The 18,809-nt window shown below is 60.3% G+C and overlaps 2 protein-coding genes across 5 annotated transcripts; both read right to left on the bottom strand.

Annotated features, from left to right (window-relative positions):
- Positions 1-323: 323 nt before the first annotated feature.
- Positions 324-11,602, bottom strand: HCK (HCK proto-oncogene, Src family tyrosine kinase). Of its 2 annotated transcripts, none has more exons than XM_064465556.1 (13): positions 11,475-11,590; positions 9,644-9,767; positions 9,171-9,213; positions 8,803-8,902; positions 8,563-8,661; positions 8,295-8,398; positions 7,705-7,854; positions 7,082-7,234; positions 6,578-6,760; positions 6,041-6,117; positions 3,412-3,565; positions 3,022-3,153; positions 324-1,654 (listed from the first exon to the last, which is right to left on the bottom strand). In XM_064465556.1, the coding sequence occupies exons 2-13, from the start codon at positions 9,764-9,766 to the stop codon at positions 1,452-1,454; spliced, it is 1,521 nt and encodes a 506-aa protein (XP_064321626.1). In that variant the 5' UTR covers position 9,767; positions 11,475-11,590; the 3' UTR covers positions 324-1,451. The 2 variants fall into 2 exon arrangements, with proteins under 2 accessions (XP_064321626.1, XP_064321625.1); XM_064465555.1 differs by having other exon boundaries at positions 1,505-1,761; positions 11,475-11,602.
- A 1,765-nt stretch (positions 11,603-13,367) lies between these two features.
- CCM2L (CCM2 like scaffold protein) lies at positions 13,368-17,747 on the bottom strand. Of its 3 annotated transcripts, none has more exons than XM_064465552.1 (10): positions 17,618-17,747; positions 17,158-17,325; positions 16,721-16,804; positions 16,411-16,594; positions 15,251-15,705; positions 15,009-15,144; positions 14,804-14,867; positions 14,475-14,622; positions 14,160-14,298; positions 13,368-13,914 (listed from the first exon to the last, which is right to left on the bottom strand). In XM_064465552.1, the coding sequence occupies exons 1-10, from the start codon at positions 17,645-17,647 to the stop codon at positions 13,634-13,636; spliced, it is 1,689 nt and encodes a 562-aa protein (XP_064321622.1). In that variant the 5' UTR covers positions 17,648-17,747; the 3' UTR covers positions 13,368-13,633. The 3 variants fall into 3 exon arrangements, with proteins under 3 accessions (XP_064321622.1, XP_064321624.1, XP_064321623.1); XM_064465554.1 differs by having other exon boundaries at positions 13,368-13,710; XM_064465553.1 differs by having other exon boundaries at positions 16,411-16,591.
- Between the last annotated feature and the right edge of the window lie 1,062 nt (positions 17,748-18,809).

Below are 18,809 nucleotides of genomic sequence, written 5' to 3'. Positions count from 1 at the left end.
GGAATGTCGCTCCGGTCGCCAAAGGGTCTCCGTCTCCGCGGAGCCGGGGGGGGGGGAGGGTCGGCCCGCGCCGCCATCTTTGCTGAGGGCAGCCCCCTTCGCGCAGAGGGTGGGCACGACGCCGCAGGCACCATGTTTGGTGCGGGCACGGACGCGGCGGGGCGGGGAAGCCCGGAACGGCCTGGCCCGGTCCTTTCGGCCGGACCCTCCCGGTGCGTGGGCCCGCCCGGGCCTGCTCCGAGGGGCGCTGCGGAACCCCAGCCTCGCCCCATCCGCGTCCCCTCCCGCCCGGGCTGGGGAACGTGAGGGAAGGCTAAAGGACGAGAGGTTTATAAATACTTTACTGATTACAAAAAGAAGCTTCCAAAGCTGATAAAAAAGCATAGAAGCAACGGTGTTTGCCTCATTCTATGAGGGAAATATAACCACAGGTCAAGAAGCTCCCTTCTGTAAGACGTACAGGGCAATCTTAAAAAAAATATTCCTTCCTCCTTTTCCTCACATAACCCACCATTAAATACTAAAAATAAAGAACAGCATAAAATGAGCGTGCAAGGAACGCTGGGCTCGTTGCCGGTACCGCACATGCCCCAGCAGATGTTAAATCCTGCCTGCGAGGGGAGCGGAGGCGCTTTGCTGTGGAGAGAGGGGGCTCCTTGGGCCGCGGCAGCAGGCTTAGTGATGCCCTTGGCTGGAGGAGCCCCTCCTAAGGCAAGCTGGGGGAATCTGTCCAGGGACTCCCTCCATCTATGTCTGTCCATGCCCTGCAGCACATGTTGCCTGCCTCACTGGCACAGCCTCACCCAAACTCTGCCGAGGGAGTACCACAAAAATACTTCGGAAGGAAACCCAGGATGGCAAGGAGAGAGACATGCTTTTGCGATACTTGATATTCAAAACCCAGGATCCTGTGTCCAGGACAAGCTGATGCGCTGTATCGCAGCATGCCCAGATCTGAATCCACTGGGATTTCCCCAACACGCAGGGACCAGGGGCGTGGGTGCTGCGCAGCACGCCCAGAGTGTAACAGCGTTTTACCGAGGCCATTGCAGCTAAAGCACCTACTTTTGCAAAACAGCATGATAAGATCTCAGAAGGATTACAAAATAACAATAATCTGTTTGGGTTTTTTTTCTTTGTAGCTGAAACAGGCCCAGCCCCATCCTTCCATCCAGTGCTTCCCAGAGCAGCAGCCTCGCAGGCACTCAGGCACATGTGAAAGGCACAAGGTACGGCCCTGCATCACTTCTCCATCCATCCGGCAGCCCCACAGGGCTGGCCTGAGCATGGCTTCCTCCCACCCCCACCAGAAAGCTCTGGTTCCTGGGCCAGGCTGGCAGAGGAAGGCATGCACAGGCAGATCACAAGTGGGACAGGGTGCATGTGCTCGCTGCTGCTAACGCAGCGGGCATTGTGTGGGATATCTGCTGTCTTCACCAAGCTTCCTGCATTTATGGCTGCTGCTGATACTGGCTCTCTGTTGCAGTAAAGAAATCCTCCAAAACACTCTGTGTGTACTCAAAGGTGGGACGATCCTCTGGTTTGGTCTTCCAGCATCTCATCATAATGTCGTACAGATCCTCAGGGCAGTTCTCTGTGCGGGGCATCCGGTACCCATGCTCCAGGGCCCTGATCACCTCCACACTCGACATCCCTGGAGAAACAGGGCAGGACAGGTGACCATTTCATGGTGTGTCACTGATTTCTTTAAAAGGCAAAAAACGCGCAAACCCAAAATTGCCCATCCTTTGGACAATGTCCCTAGGAAGAAAAAGGACAGGTTAGAGGGGTTGGGAAGGGAGAAGTCCTACTCCCAGTCAGGGAAACATGCGAAGAACCGAGACGCTGAGTTAGTTGTAGCGTGCAGTTTTGTACCCAACTTGAGCAGATCATATGGTAATTGTAATTGTTTTGTATAATTTTCCACAAAATAAAGGCTATACTTCTCTACCTGCCGAGTCTTTAATGAGCCATTCCTTCCAGTGTCACTGATAAAAATAAGTTAGCGTGGTGGCACTTCCACCCAAACAGTGTTGGGCACTTCCTTTCCCAACAACCCTTTAAGCCACCCCACATCCTTCATGGTTGGTTTGTGGCAACTTTTACTTTTCTTGTACAGAATAATTTTCCATGGAAAAAAGGTACCAAAGAAACAATTAGTATAAAAACAGGGTGGTTCCTAATGATGACCATTTACAGATTGTTCGAGCCTTCCCAGAAACACCTGGCCCAGCTATCAGCCCTGAACTGATCTGCTACTTCCAAACACACTTAATCTGCAGGAGGCAAAAAAACATGTGTTAGTGCTGTGACACAAGCCTGTGAGTCTGGAACCTGTGGTCTGTGATACCTGCTCTCCCAGGGCCAGGCAGTACAGCCTGGGTCAAGTCAATTATCCTCTCACATTAAAAACATGATCTTCTATTTTAGAAACACAAGAGATCCTGACTACCATTGCTTTCCCGTGGAGCTGGAGGAGGTCAGGACCTCCTTGCAGGATCAGCCCCCAAGCAGTATATAGAGTAGCTGCCCTTCCCCCCGAAGCAGTGGGCACCCCAAAGTCATCACTACCTGGACTCATTTCGTGGGCTCCCCAGAGGAGATGTCCCAGCTCTGCTTTGTGGAAACTGAGAAGAAAGGGCCCATGTCATATCACCATGGCTTTCAGGTCAATGAAAACAGCTGGTGTCCACTGAGGACTCCCAGGGAGAAAATCTTCCTAATTATCCATCCTAGGTGAGCTCCTGTCCAAACAGTAGATGTAGCTAAACGAGTGGTGCAGACTGCTTGGAGACTGTCTCACGCTCTGGGCTCCTCTCCATGGCTCACAGACAGAACTACCATCTTGACATCTTGTGCTACTGTCTTTGAGCTCTGCTCCCACTACGAGATTCAGATTTCTCACCATTCCCTCTGTGTTCAGCCATCTAACTTCAAGGAGAAATGGATCCCATGGATGGGGCCCAGAAGGTGGAGCATGTTGTTTGGAACCAGATCAGAGGAGGGATTTCACCTCCTTACCTGGGTATGGGATGCGCCCATAGGTAATGATCTCAGTCAGGAGGATCCCAAAGGACCAGACATCTGATTTTATAGTGAAAGATCCGTAGTTGATGGCTTCTGGTGCAGTCCATTTGATGGGAAACTTGGCACCTGCACAAATAGATCCAATGTAAACATGAGCTCTAACCCAATGCTGAGAAACTGGTGGTGAGATATGGGGAACAAGAAACAAACAGAAGAGGAAGGTATGAAGCGATGCAAATGAGAGGAGCTTCTCTCATCTGCCCATTTACACATCATGTCCCTCCCAGGGTCCTTGCCACCAATCTTACACATTGGTAGGTGGCTCTAAGTGAAAGCTACAGCCCTTCACCATCTCAGAAAGCAGCCAGACACCCCCAGCAGCACCTTCCCGGGCCATGTATTCATTGTCTTCAATGACTCTGGCCAGTCCAAAGTCTGCAATCTTGCACACCAGTGTTGCCGACACAAGAATATTGGCAGCTCTCAGGTCTCTGTGGATGTAGTTCCTCTTCTCAATAAAAGCCATTCCTTCTGCAATCTGTAAAAAGGGGAAAGAGAAAAATGCAAAGACACTGTCTAAAATAACACAAACCCCCTCAGTGCAACTGTTACCAGGAACGGAAAGAGGTTAACTGCTTCTGGCCAGCGCTTGGAATGGGGGTGAAAGGAGGCTGAGACACATCAGGAGATGTGACTGTGTCTTCTGCATGTGGAACACTCCCCATGAAGGGAGTCCCTTGCAGAAGAGGTCAGGGTTTGGGTGACCAGGCCAACATGACCCTTTTAAGGCCCCTGTGTGAGAAAAGCAGTAAGAACTGGCATCCAAGGAGCTGACATGCTCACGAGCAAGTGTCTGTGGATGTCCACAGGGCAAGATGTAACTGCTCCATCCATAGCCATGCAGACATGAAGAGGAATGAATCGTTCTGTGTTCAGAGGAGTCATGAGACCAGCCTCCAAATACATCAAAACTGCCTGAGAGAAGCAGGGAGTAAACTATCCTCTCTCTACACTAAGGGAACAACAAATGGACTTGAACTGCTGCAGTGTTGGCCAGCATTGCAGAGCTTCTTTGGTGAGGACAGAAAAGCACAGTAGTGGGTCTCCCAAGGAGAGTGCAGAGATGCCTGAGGTCTTCAAGAATAGTTTGTGAACAGTCAGTCCTGCCTGGGGGCAGAATGGCTGTGATTACTCCTGAAGATTCCCCCCCCAGCTCCATCTTCTGAAACCTCCGCACTCAGTGGCTGTGGCTGCATGTGCAGCCCCGATCAATGCAGAGTTAACCTGGTGTATGCACAACCAACCCTCAAATTTGTGCTGAATTATCCCATGACAGGATGCTACCAGTGTCCAGGAGGGAAAGGGGCCAGAGCAGGCAGAGGGGACACTCCCCCCAATCCCCATCACCCCCGCAGAAGGCAGACCAGGGTAAAGTGCAGTTGTCCACACAAAATACAGAAGTAGACAAGCACTGCAAGAGCGGAAGGATTATTTCCATGACCACAGGCACAGTTTTACTCGCAGTGACTCAGCCCCAGCACAAGCCCAGGCGCCAGACTCACTAGCTGCCTGCCTACATGCCTGCTGCCTGCACATGAAAGCGCTTCAGCCTTTGCTTCTCAGTGCTGCAGAAAGCAGCCCCTCTGAGATACAGAGCTGAGCCAGGCGGTTTGCAAGAGCCAGCTTGCTGGGAACAGATGGGGTGCACGGGTGCACATCTGATGAGCAGACCCTGGCACAGCCATCTTGAATAGCCAGTGACCTGATCTAAGCCCTCAGGGTCTGCGCTCCCACCCTGGCTTTCCTGTTGTACAGGTACCTCTATGAATCAGTTCATAGAGGTATAAAGCAGCTCAAAGGGTCCTTGGGTTCAGCCAGCTTCTGGGGACACTGCAGAAGCAGCAGGGTCAAGGCAGTGGTTGCACAAATGGTTGCACACACAAAGCTAGGTGTATAACAGGATGCTCAGCTGTAACCAAATCAGCTCCTGAAAATATCCCCATACGATTTTTACTGAGTCCTCCTGCCTCTCCGGCTGCCTTCCCCCAGCCTGTGACAGTCCTTTGGCAGGTAGGTGATTTTAATGAACCACAAACCTCCCGTAGGCGTAGCTGTGGGGTAACATAACATGCTACGTTCCCTTCTAGAAACTGTGCCCAGCTCAATCTCCCTGACACTGTGAATGCAGGAGAATTGTCAGGGTGTAGAGTGCATATTAAGCATATGAAGCTTAATGCTGCCACAACTGTAGGTGGGTCCTGCCCGGGGTCACAGCCCAACCAGGTGTAAGACGCTGACCTGGAGCACTGCAGCTGGTGCCAGGGTGGCACGGGGTGGGCGTGTGGCTGTGTGGGGCTTTGTGGGGCTTTTGCAAAGTTTGCAGAAGAGGATCTATCACACAGAGTGTGTTGTTTGAAGGTAACTACCACATCAGCAGCAATCGATAGCTTTGCCGTGGATGCTCCTCCAGGAGCCCCAGGCTCAGACAGGCCACATAGACCAGCATCTGCACGTCATGGAGAAGGGATCAAGCAAACATGAGGAGTGAAAACAAACTCCAACCCTCACTTGCCACAACTTCCACAAAACACAACGGCACCATGGGCTGTGAGGGCTGAAGAAACCACAGTGGCCTTAGAAGACACAGATTTCACAGCCTGACCAAAACACCCCAGGCTCTGTGTAGCTCCGGCGAGGCACTGTGCTGAAATTAACAGGCTAGCAGGAAGAAGGCTGCCACTTCTCCTTTCACACACACCTGCTGCTGTGCAGGCAGCTGGACCCATGGGGCAAGCAGGCAGCTGGCTGCCTGCAGGGTACAAGGGCAGGACCACAGGGAAACCACACTGGCTCCTTTCCTATATCCCTACCACCCCCAATGTCTGCCTGTTCAAACAAGGCACTGCCCAAGCCCCAGGTAAGCTCTTGGGCTCCTTGATCCTCTTCGCTCACCTTTCTCAGGGGCAAGGGGGAACAGGAGCGGGGAGCTGGGGAAGGTCTGCTCCCTCCTCACCTGGGCAGAGAAGTCAATCAGCTTTGGGAGCGGCTGCTTGTTCCCCTCATCACTCTTCAGGAAATCCAGCAAGCTCCCTGCGGACAGGGAAGTATACCGGGGCTGACAGTTCAGCCAGAGCTTGCGCCCACCGTCAGGGTGGTATGGGTCCTGTGGGCCGCACAGGGTCCCAGGGAGCCAAGCATGATGTGGGGACTTGGTCAGGAAACACACCTGACCCCCCAGCCCGCTCCCATAGATTGGGTGGAGGAGCAAGCTGCAGGCTCTCTCCTGCCTTGTCGAGTACTCCGCCTCACCTGTCCCCATCCCTCCCTCTCCCAGGGCTGTCACTGCATCCCCCTACCCAGTACCCTGCCCCAGCATGCTTGGACATGCAATGGCAGGAGCTGGCCCTGCTCCCAGCGCCCCAGCAGCCAGTGCAGAGCCCACAACCAGCCCCAGGGATGCAGGAGGGGCCAATCCTGCACCATCCCTGGGGCATCTGGGTACCACCACCTGGCCCGGCCTGCAGCAACCATGCAGGGGCATAGGCAGCACCTTTCTCCATGAATTCAGTGATGATGTAGATGGGCTCCTCCTTGGTGACAACTGCATGCAGCTTCACCAGCTTGTCATGCTGCAGCGTCTTCATCAGGTTCGCCTCTTCCAGGAAGGCATCCACGGACATGCTGCCCGGCTTCATCGTCTTCACTGCCACCTTGGTGTGCTTGTTATAGGTAGCTGTGGGGTGGCAAGACAGACCATTCCTCGTCTTCCCACTGGGAGCACTGGATTTTGGAGCCAAAGCACCCACTCCTGCAGACAGAGCTACTGTACGAGGGCTGGAGACCGTGCATGGCCCAGGGCTGTCCCTACGCACTGAGCCCTGAGCAGTCCCTGCATTAAAGCCAAGGCCACCTCCACTTCCCTGTGCTCCTCTCCTACAGGTCACTCCCTCCCTGCCTCTTCCACCTTGTCATCTCTCCACCTCTCCCATCCCTCACCCTTCCTCCTCCACCACGACCTCCATTTTCATCCCAGCTGCATCACCCCCACTCTCACCCATCCACACTTCTCCAAACTGCCCAGCTCCCAGCTTCTTCTCCAGCCTCAGTGACTCCCGAGGGATCTCCCAGGCATCTTTCTCCCAGGGCTTCTGTGGTTTGGGCACGCAGCAGGGGTAGGTGAGCTTCTGGCACAGCCCATCGCTCTTCCCTGCCAGGGAACGTTGAGAGCCATCAGCCAGCCTGTCTCACCGGCCGCTTTGTACTTTGAAGCAGAGCCCATGACAGCTTCTGTGGCCGTGGGTCATGTCCTGGCACCACGCGCCCCACTGCAAACACTGGAGACACGTCAAACACCAGCCATCGCAGCCCGGCCCCTGCCAGGCATTACTGCACCACACCAACACAGCCAGCATGCTGGCCCGTCTGGGGAGGGGGAGTCCTGGGCACTGCAGGCATTTGGAGACACCGACACCCCTGGCTGTGATGGCCAGCAAGCCATACACCACACCAGGAGAAGGTCTGGGAGTTGCTGCATGTCACAGCCGGATCCACAGCGGGAGCCCAGCAGTGACGGGCAGGAACCCCTTGGCCTCTGCACAGCCCTGGCTGCCCAGCAGCTGCCCAGCTTGGGCACAAAGCCCCGTCCAGGGCTGGGGGGCCAGACACCCCGGGGCTCACCCTTGTAGTACTGGACCAGCTCCTGTAGCGTATCAAAGCTGCTGCGTGGGGAGATGTAGAAGCCACCACTATCCAGCATCCGGATCTTGTAATGCTTCACACTGCTGCCCTGCAGGTCGTCCCTGTCCCGCACTGATAGTGAGTAGCAGCCTGTTCGGAGAGGGGTGAGCTGCCAGCTCCTGCACGGAGGGCATGTCCCCGCTATGCCCAGCCATTCTGTGCTTACAGCATGCGTGATGCCATCACCCAGCAAAGTCACCACTGTGGCACCCATCCCCACCATGCTGCCACCACCCCCTCAGCCCCAGGCACACGGCGAGCTACAGCCACACCCCAGACAACAAAAGCAGCCTCAGTGGGGCACATCCCCCCTGTCTCCACCACGGGGCTTGGACATGTGTCAGCACCACGGGCTCTTACAGGGACACTTGCAGCAGGAGCACAGGATCCCCAGTCTCTGCCCCGCAGCAAAGCAGAGTCCCCAGGCTGGGGAGGCATCTCCCGAGCTCCTCTGCCAGGCAATTGTAAATGAGGAAGTCCCCTCTGGGGCAGCTGCTCCCCACCACCGTGCTGCGGGCACCCCTCCGGACCTTTCGTCGTCTCGCTGTCCCGTATCATGAAGGACCCAATCACATTCCCGGGGCCAAGGAGCTGCCGCTCAGCATCCTTCCGGCTGATGCCCTTGAAAAACCACCTGCAGCAGAAACAAATGAACCAATGAACACTTCCCAGGCTGGGAGACCTAAGGCTGCCGTGGGTCTGGGCTGGGGCAGGACATGGGGCAGAAGCAGGAACAGCTGTGGTGGGGGAGCACAGGACTGTGTGGGGCTGGGATGTGCCACTAAGAGACAGACTCACTCCTCTGTCTCCAGTGAGTTGGCTCGGGCAACATAGTTGCTGGGGATGAAGCCTTCGCACCCAGTTGCCAGTGACCGTGCTTGCCACCACTCCCCTGACCTGCAACAGAAACAACCTCAGGTCGGCCCACAGAACCTGGCATTGCCACCTCCTCCAGGGGCAAATTCCAGAAAAAATACCCAGCAGGGCCACACAAGCCTTCAGGAGACCCCGGGGCAGGGGGACACTGGCAGCACTTACTCCTCCAGCACCCTCAGCCGCTCCCCTTTCTGGAAGCTCAAGTCCCCAGTGTGCAACGCCTCGTAGTCGTAGAGCGCCAGCACCACGTCATCTCCTGAGCCTGCAGGGAAAGAGCTCCCTGGGCACCCCTTCCCATGCTGGAATGGGTCACTTGCCTGCCCTTGCCATATGCAGCCAGGACACTGGCCAAGACCCCCGCAGCACCCAGAGTCTCCATCTTCATTGTGCCATGGCCATGTCTGGCCTTTGAGGAAGCCCAGAGCTCCCATCCCACCAGCAGCATTTGACTCAGGCTGGAGATGACCTGGACATGCTTCCCCTGCATACTCCCACCCTGTGCACCCAGTTGCAACCCAACCTGTACCTACCATCCTCGGGCAGGGGCACGGCCACATCAGGGACATTATCGTTCTGGAAAGCAGGACGGAAACCAGAGAGTGACATTGCAGGTGGCAGAGACCCATACAATACAGGTGTCAGGTGCCACCATGGCCCTGCCCCCCAGCGGTGAGCCCCAGGGGCAGGACAGCACCCCTGCCCAAGTCACCAACCTGCCCAGCACCAGCACGTCTGCCCTCTCCCAAACACCTTCAGTTTTTTCCCCTCTTTTTCCATAATCCCTTGATTCCCATCAGGTTTGCTCTGTGCCTGCCCCAGCACAAGCTGGGCCAGACTCAGCGCTCCCATCCTATGGCCAAGCCCCCTGTCCTGGGGCACAGGCACTGCCAGCGCTGGCAGTTGGCCCTGCTCTCAGTGCTGGCAGCTGTGGCGAGGAAAGGGGCTGAGCCCCCCATGATGGCTCAGCCCTGTGCCCCTGGCTTGGCCAGCAGCTCCCACTCACCCTCCTGTTGGTGGTCGTGGGGTCCCTCACGTAATGGCCCTGCTGGAGGCTGGGGCTGGGGTTGGTGTCAGTTTTTATTACCTCCTCTTGGACACCAGCTTCCTTCGACTTCACGCAACCCATCCTGCAGCCAAGGGAGAGGAAGTGAAGTTGTTGCAACAGAGGTGAAAGCCCCGCTCCAGCCCCACTCCCAGCAGCTCCCATCCAGCTCAGCATGGCGCAAGCACATGGCATGGGGACACGATGCCCACCCGTCTACACTGCCATGGGCAGAGAGGGCTTCGCTCCCCCTGCAGAGCCGAGGTCGGTGACAGCTGCAGGACAACGGGGTCCCTGGCAAGGGGCACAGTGGTGTGCCATGGAGCAGCTTTGCAGCCTTTCCCTGGCTGGGGGTGCGGGCACTCAGCACCACGGAGAGAAAGAGCCTCTTTGCAACGCAGGACCTCCATCATTGAGGGGCTCCCCCAGAGCTCAGGGCTCCCTGCCCAGCACCGCCGGTGCTTGTGGCCCCCCAGTCTCTTGGCACGGCCATGGGCCCCGTGCTGCTTCAGGTCACCACTCTCCACCATGCTCCTCAGCTGCTCTGTGTTGGCATGGAGCTGCCTCAAACAGCCACCAGCCCAGGCAAATGCAAATGCTCAACTTTCTCCAGCTCTCCAAGAAACACCATCAGGAGTACGTGCTGCAAGAAGCAGCAAGTCTCAGGGGAAAATCCCTGCAAATGCACTTCCCTTGTCCGGGAGAGACCTCAGCACAAAGGAGAAGGTGCCGATGGTAATGGTGAAGGAGGAAGCTCAGGGCTGAGTGAGGCCCTACAATGTGTACAGCACCACTGGCCTCACTGGGAGAGCAGCCAGGAACCAGCAGCACTGCTTCACTCCCATGGCCCTCAAGGGATATCACTGTCACCTCCTGGCCACCCCACAGTCACTCCTCAGCCTTCCCAGTGTGCTGAAGCCTGGGCTGGCCCTGCTCCCCAGGGCAGAGCAGGAGCAGCAGTGGTGGCCCCAGACATCCTCCTCACCAGCGATACCCCAGGCTCAGGCTTGGGATAGGCTGCTGGCAAGGCCCCGTGACGGATCCATCCTGGCAAACCCACACAGTGCCTGGCTGAAATCTGGCCGTGGCCCATGCCAGCACTGCAGCAGGTATTTGCTGTGCCTGTCCCACACTGGCTCACAGCATTTGGCCCTACAAAGCACAAACACCTCTGGGGGGGGTCCCAGAGTCCCGCAGCCACCCAGCCCCCTGGCATCCTGGCTCACCACTATATGCACTGACCGTGTGGCCATGGCTTTCCTGCCAGCTCCTGCGGCATGTTGCCAAGGCCTGCCAGCACAGGGAACACCGGTGGGAACACCCATTCCTGGTGCATCCCACCCTGGAGAGCCGTCCCGCAGCCCATGTGGCTGTCCCCAGCCATGGGGACCAGGTGGGATGGGGGCAGCCCATCACTGCGAGAGTGCAGCTGCCCGCGGACCTGTGTCCTCACTTCCCTGTGCCCTCGCTTCCCTGTGCCCTCGCTTCCCTGTGCCCTCGCTGGCGGGGCGGGCAGTGGCGGGTCCCCGACAGACTCTACAAGGCCACCGGCAGGGATCAGCTCCCCGGGACCTCACCGTGCCCCCCAGGGACCCCCCGCCTTCACCTCCTCCCCGGGCACCCAGAGGCCATTGCACCGAACGGGGCCGACATGGAGCAGGACCGGCACGGAGCACGACCGAGGCACCGACGCTGGCCCGGGGCAGGGACCGACCGACAGGGCTGCGCGGGACTGGCACCGGGGCTCTCCCCGCCCGGCCCTGCCGCCCTTGGGGATCCGCTCCGCTCTCACCTCCGCCGCCGTCCAGTCAGCGGGACACGTCCCGGTCCCGGTCCCCGTCCCGGAGCCGGGTCTGATGCCGCCGCTACGCTCCGCCCGGCTGCGCGCCGGCCGGTAAGCCCCCGCCCCTCCCCGGTAAGGCTCCGCCCCCGGTACTATCCCGTGGCCGCGGGACCTCCCGACTCCGCCGGTGCTGCCCGACGGGGCGGGCGCGGCCGGTACCTCCCTGTACGGGCCCCGGGGGAGGGGCCCAAACCGGGATGGGAGCGGGGACCCCCATCACACACCGAACGGGTCCCCCCCGGTGCAAGCGGGACCCCCGCGGACCGAAGACAGCAGAACCGGCTTTCAAGGGCTCCCGTGCTGCCCGCAGGGACATCCCGGCCCGGCCCAGCCCCGCGGGCACCCAGCTGCCGTCGGGGTCGCTTTTACGTTCTCCCGATGGGTGCCAGAGCCCTTCTGTCCACCCACAGCCCCGCTGACCCCGGGAGCCCTGGGGATCTGGGTCCCGGCACCCCAGAGCAGACCCTGGCCAGTTTCCTCACCCAGCGCAGGCCCGTGAGCGGCAGCAGGGGCGTGGGGTGAGTGCAGGCTGGCCACGGTGTGAGCCTGGTTCTGTGTCCCCAGGGAGGAGAAAAGAGGAAACCCCTGAGCACTGCCCCGTGACAGGGTGCAGGGCACGGGGGGGTGCAGGGCACAGCGGGTTGCAGGGCATGGGGCTCATGCTGTGCAGCCCTGCTCAGAGGGGCTGGGGGGACCATGGGCTTTGCTGTTCCTCTCCTGGCACTGGTGTTCCCCGGACCCCCTCTCCAGCCCCACAGGGCCCCAGCCTTTGTTCTGGTTCTCCCAGACCACCCCTGAATTTGGGACAGGGATGGCAGCAGGAAAGGGACCTGCGGCTCTGCCATGACACTGACCATTGCCGGCAGGCACGGCTGGGCCCAGCCCTGCTCCAGCTCATGAGTGTCAGAGGAAGCAGCCAGGGTGGCGAGTGCCTCGCCTGCATGAAGATTTGCATATATAAGTGTTTTAAGATTAAAAATAAGTTGCTGCTGGTAGACCCAGCGTCTGCCTGCCCACACACCAGCCTGGGGCTGCAGCACTGTCATGCAGCCCCCACCGAGGGGCAGTGCCTGGGGAACACTGGCCCGGGGCCATCAGCTCAGGGACACTGGCCAGGGGTCATGGGCCATAGGACACCGGCCAGGGGCCATCAGCCGGGGGCCAGCTAGCCAGTAGGGAGAGCAGCCCCATCTCTTGGCGGCAAGAGAGCTGCAGGGTGGCGCTGCAGGAAGCTGGGTCCTGGGGCAGGAACTTCCTTCTGTGAAACACCCATGGCCCCACAGCTGGCTGGGAGTTGCAGGGACACTCACGGGAATGGGAGATGCATGGCCTGCATCTAAGGGTCCCCCAGCCCTGCCCTCGCACCAGGGTGCTCAGCAGCAGGACAGGAGAGGCTGCTCTGGCAGCCCCTGCTCAGAGCATCCCCGGAGCTGCAGGTGCTCTTGGGTGCTTCCCTGGCAGGAACAGCCTTCCCTGCTGATCCACACCATGTTGGAAGGTGAATGCTTTACTGGGGTGCCCCAGGCCAGCAGTGCAGGCAACAGCAGGTCAGCTGTGGCAACCAACCCCACCATCCCAGCACACCTTTGCTGGCTCCTCACATTGCCCTGAGCTCCACAGGGTCCCGCCCTGCCAGGAGTGCCCCCCGGGGCCAGCCTGGCACAGCCCGGAGCTCCCTGACTCCAGGAGAAACCTGCATGTGGCACTGGTGTGGACAGGGCACCCACCCCAGCGGTGGCACAGTGCCTGGCAGGGCTGTGAGCAGCCCTACTGCCCCAGCTTGCCCCCCACCCCAGCAGCCCCCCACCCCAGCTTTTCCCCAGGGAAGAACCTGCTCCACTCCCAGCCCCAGCATTTAATTGCTTTCTGCAGAAATTACAGCACACAGTGTTGCCAGCTGGGGACTCCCCTACCACCACAGCTGCCCTTCAATGCCATCAGCCCTGCTGAGAGTTGCAAGGGCCCCTGTCCCCTCCCACGGTGATAAAGGAGGGGGAAACATCCCCCATCCCAGGCACTGGTGCCGAGCTGGGCACCTGGCAAGTCTGGGATGAGATGCAGCACCGCATTGGCAAGCAGGGAGGGGACCACTGGGTTTTGGCACTCTCTCACAGGTAGTTGTCCTCTTCCTCCTCCTCCTCCTCTTCCTCATCCCGTGCCAGCGCCTCAATGTCATGGGTGATGTCTGTGATCATGCGGTTGAAGGACTCAGACTCAGAGCGCAGGGACCAGCTGTCATAGCTGCGGACAGCCGAGGCTGATGTGTTGCTCATGCTGCGCTTGATGCGACCGAAGCTATCGGTGAGGATCCCGCCCTCCCGGATGCCGATGCTCTCCAGGAAGGTCTCAAAGTACCCGATGTCTTGGTCGGGGATGAAGGGCCTCATTCCTGCCATGGGCACTGTGAGCCTCGGGGTGACCCTGCCCAGGTGGGCAGCACTGGGGCACAACACCAGCCAGCCCCACTGGCTGCTTGCAGGGGGTCTCCCATCCCATCCCCTGCAAGAAGCGAGGTCCCAACACACCCCCCGCAGAGCACACCCAGCACTAGCACCCCATCCCCAAGGGATGCACAGACATGACTAAGGTGACACAGTGACACAGGGTGGCTGCAGCAGGAGCCCAGACACTCACCCAGGAGGAGGAATTTCCTGCGATCCCCATAGAGGCGCAGGAGCTCGGCGCAGTACTCCCGCACCGGCGTGCCCAGGCGGTACTCACGGAGCAGGACCGCAAACTGCTGGATCTCCTGTGGCGACAGCTTGTTGCGCAGCTGTGGGGACATGGGGACACGTTGGGGCTGGGGACACTAGCAGTGCACAGCCCCAGTCCTCCCACTTTACACTCCTCCGCTTGCTCTCTGGTGCAGGGGACTCAGACCTACCCCTTGCTCCCCCTCCCTGGCCACTGGCACAGAGCAGGGCCCTTTGCCCATCCCCACGCCCGCACCGTCACCATGTAGTCCTGCAGCTGCTCCAGCCCTGCACTGCTCTGGTCGCTGCCGCTGCAGGCGGTGGCCAGGCTGTGGTGGGACCGGTGGAAGGAGGGCGAGGAGGCACCACTGTAGTAGGCTTCGAAGGTCTCGTGGGAGCTGTTGCTGGGGGAGGATGGGGATTAGCATGTCCCAGCACCCCTCGTGTGCCCACCTGCACCCTCCCACTGCACAGCATCCACTGTCAGGCAGGGCTGGGGCATCTCTGCAGCTGGGACAGGCACCCACCCTAGGGCAGGGGCACCCACCCCAGTGCAGGGGCACCCTGGGGGGAAGCCAGACTCACAAGGAGCTGCAGCAGCTGTAGTCGGCATCGTAGCCGTACGTCCCATCCGTGCGGCAGCTCTCACCTGGAGAGGGAGAGCCGAGATCTGAGCATGGGGCCAAGCCTCTGCCATTGCACCTGCTGCCAGCACTGTGCCCATGCACCCCTGCCCATCAGCCCTGTGCTGCCCTGCTTGGCGTCCCTGTGCCCATCCCCAGCCACTCACTCCTGCTGGAGAGCCAGGGCCGCGTGGGTGTAGAGGTGTAGTGGTACCCGGCACGGTCCACGCACTCGATGCTCTGGTCCCCATAGATGATCTGGAATACCTGGCAGATGAGCGCGCAGGACTCCTCAGCGGCATCCTGGAGTGGAAGGGAGGGACGGAGGAAGGGAGGGAGCATGGGTGGGTAGGTGAGTGCTTTTGGGTGGCTGGGTGCTGACAGGTGGCCATGTGCCAGGGCCACTCACCCTGTTGGGGACAGCGAGGATGATAAGGTTGGAGTAGGCATCAGGGCAAGTCTCCTGGGGATCCAGGGGGTTGCTGCCAGTGTGACGCCGCTCCCAGCTGCCGAAGCCGGTGCCACGTTCCCAGCTGCCGCCGGCGGTACCGGCCCGCCGCCGCTCCCAGCTGCCACTGCAGGGCTGCCGCCGCTCCCAGCTGCCCGAGGGACGACCGCGCTGCCGCCGCTCCCAGCTGCCGCCCCGCCGCCGTTCCAGGCTGCCGCCCTGCCGGCCCTCCTGCCCACCCCGCGCTGCTCGCCAGTCCAGGCTGCAGATGGTGTGCCGCCGCTCCATCGGGCCCCCCAGTCGCCCTCCCTCAGGCCACGAGCCCCCTGGCCTCTTCTCGGCCGGGAATGCCTCTGGCACGCTGGCTGGGGCCACCTCAGGGTGCGTGCCAGCGGGGACTGGGTCCACTCCCAGACCTGGGGCAGTGAGGAGAGACTGGGCATCAGGATGGGGGGCTGTGCTGCACACCCTGCCTGGTCCCCAGACTCAGACCCTGCCCTGGCTGCCCCATCCCACCAGTCAGGTGGGATGCAGAGGGATGGGGGTGGTGGGGTGAGGACCGGGGAGCCCCAGTGGATTGGGGGCAGTGGGGCTGGGCAGGGAGATTAGGGGCAGCGGGGCAGGGGATTAGGGGACGGCTCCGTGTGCAGGCTGGAGCTCAGCCTGGCACAGCCCCCTCCCAGGGACCCTGCCTGCAGCTGAGCCTGGATTTGCTGATCAAAGCACTGGAGACCCTGAGCCCCTCTGGGGCTCCATGTGTAGCGGGGTACAAAGGTTGCTTCCAGCCTCCTCTCCTCCTGCAATTAAAGGCAACTGGGGCTGGGAGCGCAGCTGGGACCTGCCTGCCAGGGCAGTGGGGAGCCCAAGGGTGGGAAGCCCTACAGAGCAGGGACAGTGGGGACCTCCAACAGAGAGCCCAAGCCCTGGAGAAGCAGACCCCTGCCGAGCCCCTTGAAGAGCCAGGGGTGCAGTGCGGGCTTTTGTGCTTGGCCAATGCTGCTGCCCCAGCCAGACCCAGCACCACCCCATCACTCCCCAGGCTCTGTCCCCCTGTGCCCTGGGGACACCAGGTGCTTGGGGCTGGCTGTGCCACAGTGGTGGCCCCAGACAGACACCCGCACCAGTTTTGAGGATGAGGAGGTGCAGGGCATCGTCACGCAGGTAGGATGCTGCAGCAATCTCATGGGTCGGGATGCGCAGGATCAGCTCCTCATTGTCGCGCCAGGTGAGCAGAAGGCAGCGGGCGGAGAGGCTGAGGATGCTGTCCTGCTCCGGTGTTGTCTGCAGCGGCAGCTCCTTCAGCTGCTGCAGAGGCAGAGCGTGTGCCAGTGGCATGGGGCACCCAGGAGTGTGGGGCAGCCAGCGGCATGGGGCACCTGGTGCCTACCCTCTGGGCAGTGCTGTGGGGCACTCTGAGGGGGTGCCTCTTACCCTAGCTGTGTCCAGCAGCTGCAGCACCTCATCGCGGCTTGAGGGGTTCAGGGAGGCTGACACCCATGTCAGGTGGCCTAAAAACTGGGCCGGGGAGGGTGTGGACGGACTAAACCCAGGCCAGCTTTTGGAGGCTGGGGCCAGGGGGCTGGGGCATGTATCCTCCACACCCAATGGCCCAGAGCCTCCCCCAGAGCACCCAAGTCCACACAGGCAGGATGCACCAAACTGAGGTGCAGGGAGATCCTGCAATGTGGGGTCCTCCCTGCACCCCCAGCCCACCTTCCCCCTCGTTGTGTGTTTCCCAGGCAGGGAGGGGACCAGGACCCTCCTGACCACCATTCGTGGTGGCTTTCAGCATGGTGTGGTAGCCTTGTTCCCCCCGCCATGCACAGGCAGGGACCCTGGGCATCCCTGGTGATCCCCCACCCCCTTACCTTCACCTCCTTCTCCACATAGTCATGCAACAGGATCTGGGGGTCGATCAGGTAGTCAGGGGGGTAGAGGGGCACCGAGTGCAGTGGCCGACGGTAGACGCTGCTGCGGAGCGCTGGCCTCCGAGCCGCCTTGGGGAAAACCAGCCGCTTGATGGGCGACACGAAGCCCTGGCAGGGAGAGCGGGCACCAGGACTCATCAGCACTGGGCACCTAACCCCAGCACCCATGTGCAGGGTCCACGGGCACCCAGTGGTCAAGGAGGGGGTGGGCACCTCTCTGTTCTCTGATCCCAAATTTGCACCATTTGGGTTGTTTGGGGGGGCAGAAAGCAGTGATCCCACCTCCCCCTGCTGTGCCATGGGAGGGGGTGTGGGGGCCCTCATCCCAGTGTCCCTGTGTGTCTCACCCACTCCCACCCTCCCACCAGCCCCCTGGGACACCAGACCCAGGCCCACGCACCTTCTTCCCCTTCTTGGCCTCGCAGTCCATGGCGGGGCTGCAGCGCTGCCTCCCGGCACTGCCACCCCCACCGCCCCGCTTGGCGCCGCTGCGTTTTCCTGTGTCGGAAACTCCACCAGGACGACTGGGATGTAAGTTCCTGCCCCTCCTGGGGGGTGCTGGGACTGTGCTGGGCTGGGCTGGGAATGGGACTGGGACTGGGACTGCGACTGCAACTGCAACTGTGACACGGACTGGGACTGGGATTAGGACTGCAGCTGGGTCTAGGACTGGGTTTGGGCTGGTGCTTGGAGAGAAGCAGGGGCTGAAGTAGGCTGTGACGGGACTGGAGCAGGGGCTTGGACTGATACTGGAGCAGGGGCTTGGACTGATACTGAGGCTGGGGCTGGGGTTGGCACTTGGGCTGGGACTGGGCTGGGATTTGGGCAGAGGCAGGGGCCAAAGCAGGCTGGGATGGGACCAGAGCAGGCACTGGGGCTGGGGCTGGGACTGGGGGTGCCTGTCGGACCCAGCTGTAGAGCAACCCCTTCCCCTCACTGCAGCAGGGCTCCCCCCAGGCTTGGGGCCGGTTATGCTGCCCTGTGATCCCACATCAGTCCCATTCTTGTGGGCCAGCACTGGGGGTTCCCAGCTGTTGCTGCCCTGATCCTGCCCTGCCCAGATAGGGCCCTGGCATGGGGAATGGCACGAGCAGGAGCCTGTGCAGCTGCACCCCAGCACCCCATCTCCATGGCCACCCATGGGGCTTGAGCCCCCTGTGGGTCTGCGGGTCAGCAGGGGACCAGGGCCTCCGGCAGGGAGGATGTTGGCCCGGCAGTGGCTATGTATGGCGGCTTCCTCCCCAGCATGCTGCATCCTGCCCGTGCACCCCTTCCCTGCCGGCTGCCACACCAGGGCCATCACCAGCCAGGGCCACCAACACTGGACAGGCAGCACGACTGCAGCCATCCTGCTCTGTCCCCCAGCATCCCAAGCACCCCAGGAGAGAGGGGCAGCATCCTGCCCCATTGCGGAGCCCAGGGTGTGAAGCCAGAGGTGCTGGCAAGGACAGGTTCCCACAGGCAGGGCTTATTGAAATGAATTTAATATCTCATGTTGCAGCAAAATTAAAAATATACAAAAAGTTTGTGGTATACAAAAAAGTCTCAGTACGGACCCCGGCCTCCCGCTCACCACCCTGCCTGCGCCGAGG

The sequence above is a fragment of the Phalacrocorax carbo genome, chromosome 14, assembly GCF_963921805.1.
Source record: "Phalacrocorax carbo chromosome 14, bPhaCar2.1, whole genome shotgun sequence".
NCBI classification, from domain to species: Eukaryota; Metazoa; Chordata; class Aves; order Suliformes; family Phalacrocoracidae; genus Phalacrocorax; species Phalacrocorax carbo.
The sequence above is the reverse complement of the archived record's forward strand: the minus strand, read 5'-3'. Positions and strand labels throughout refer to the sequence as shown.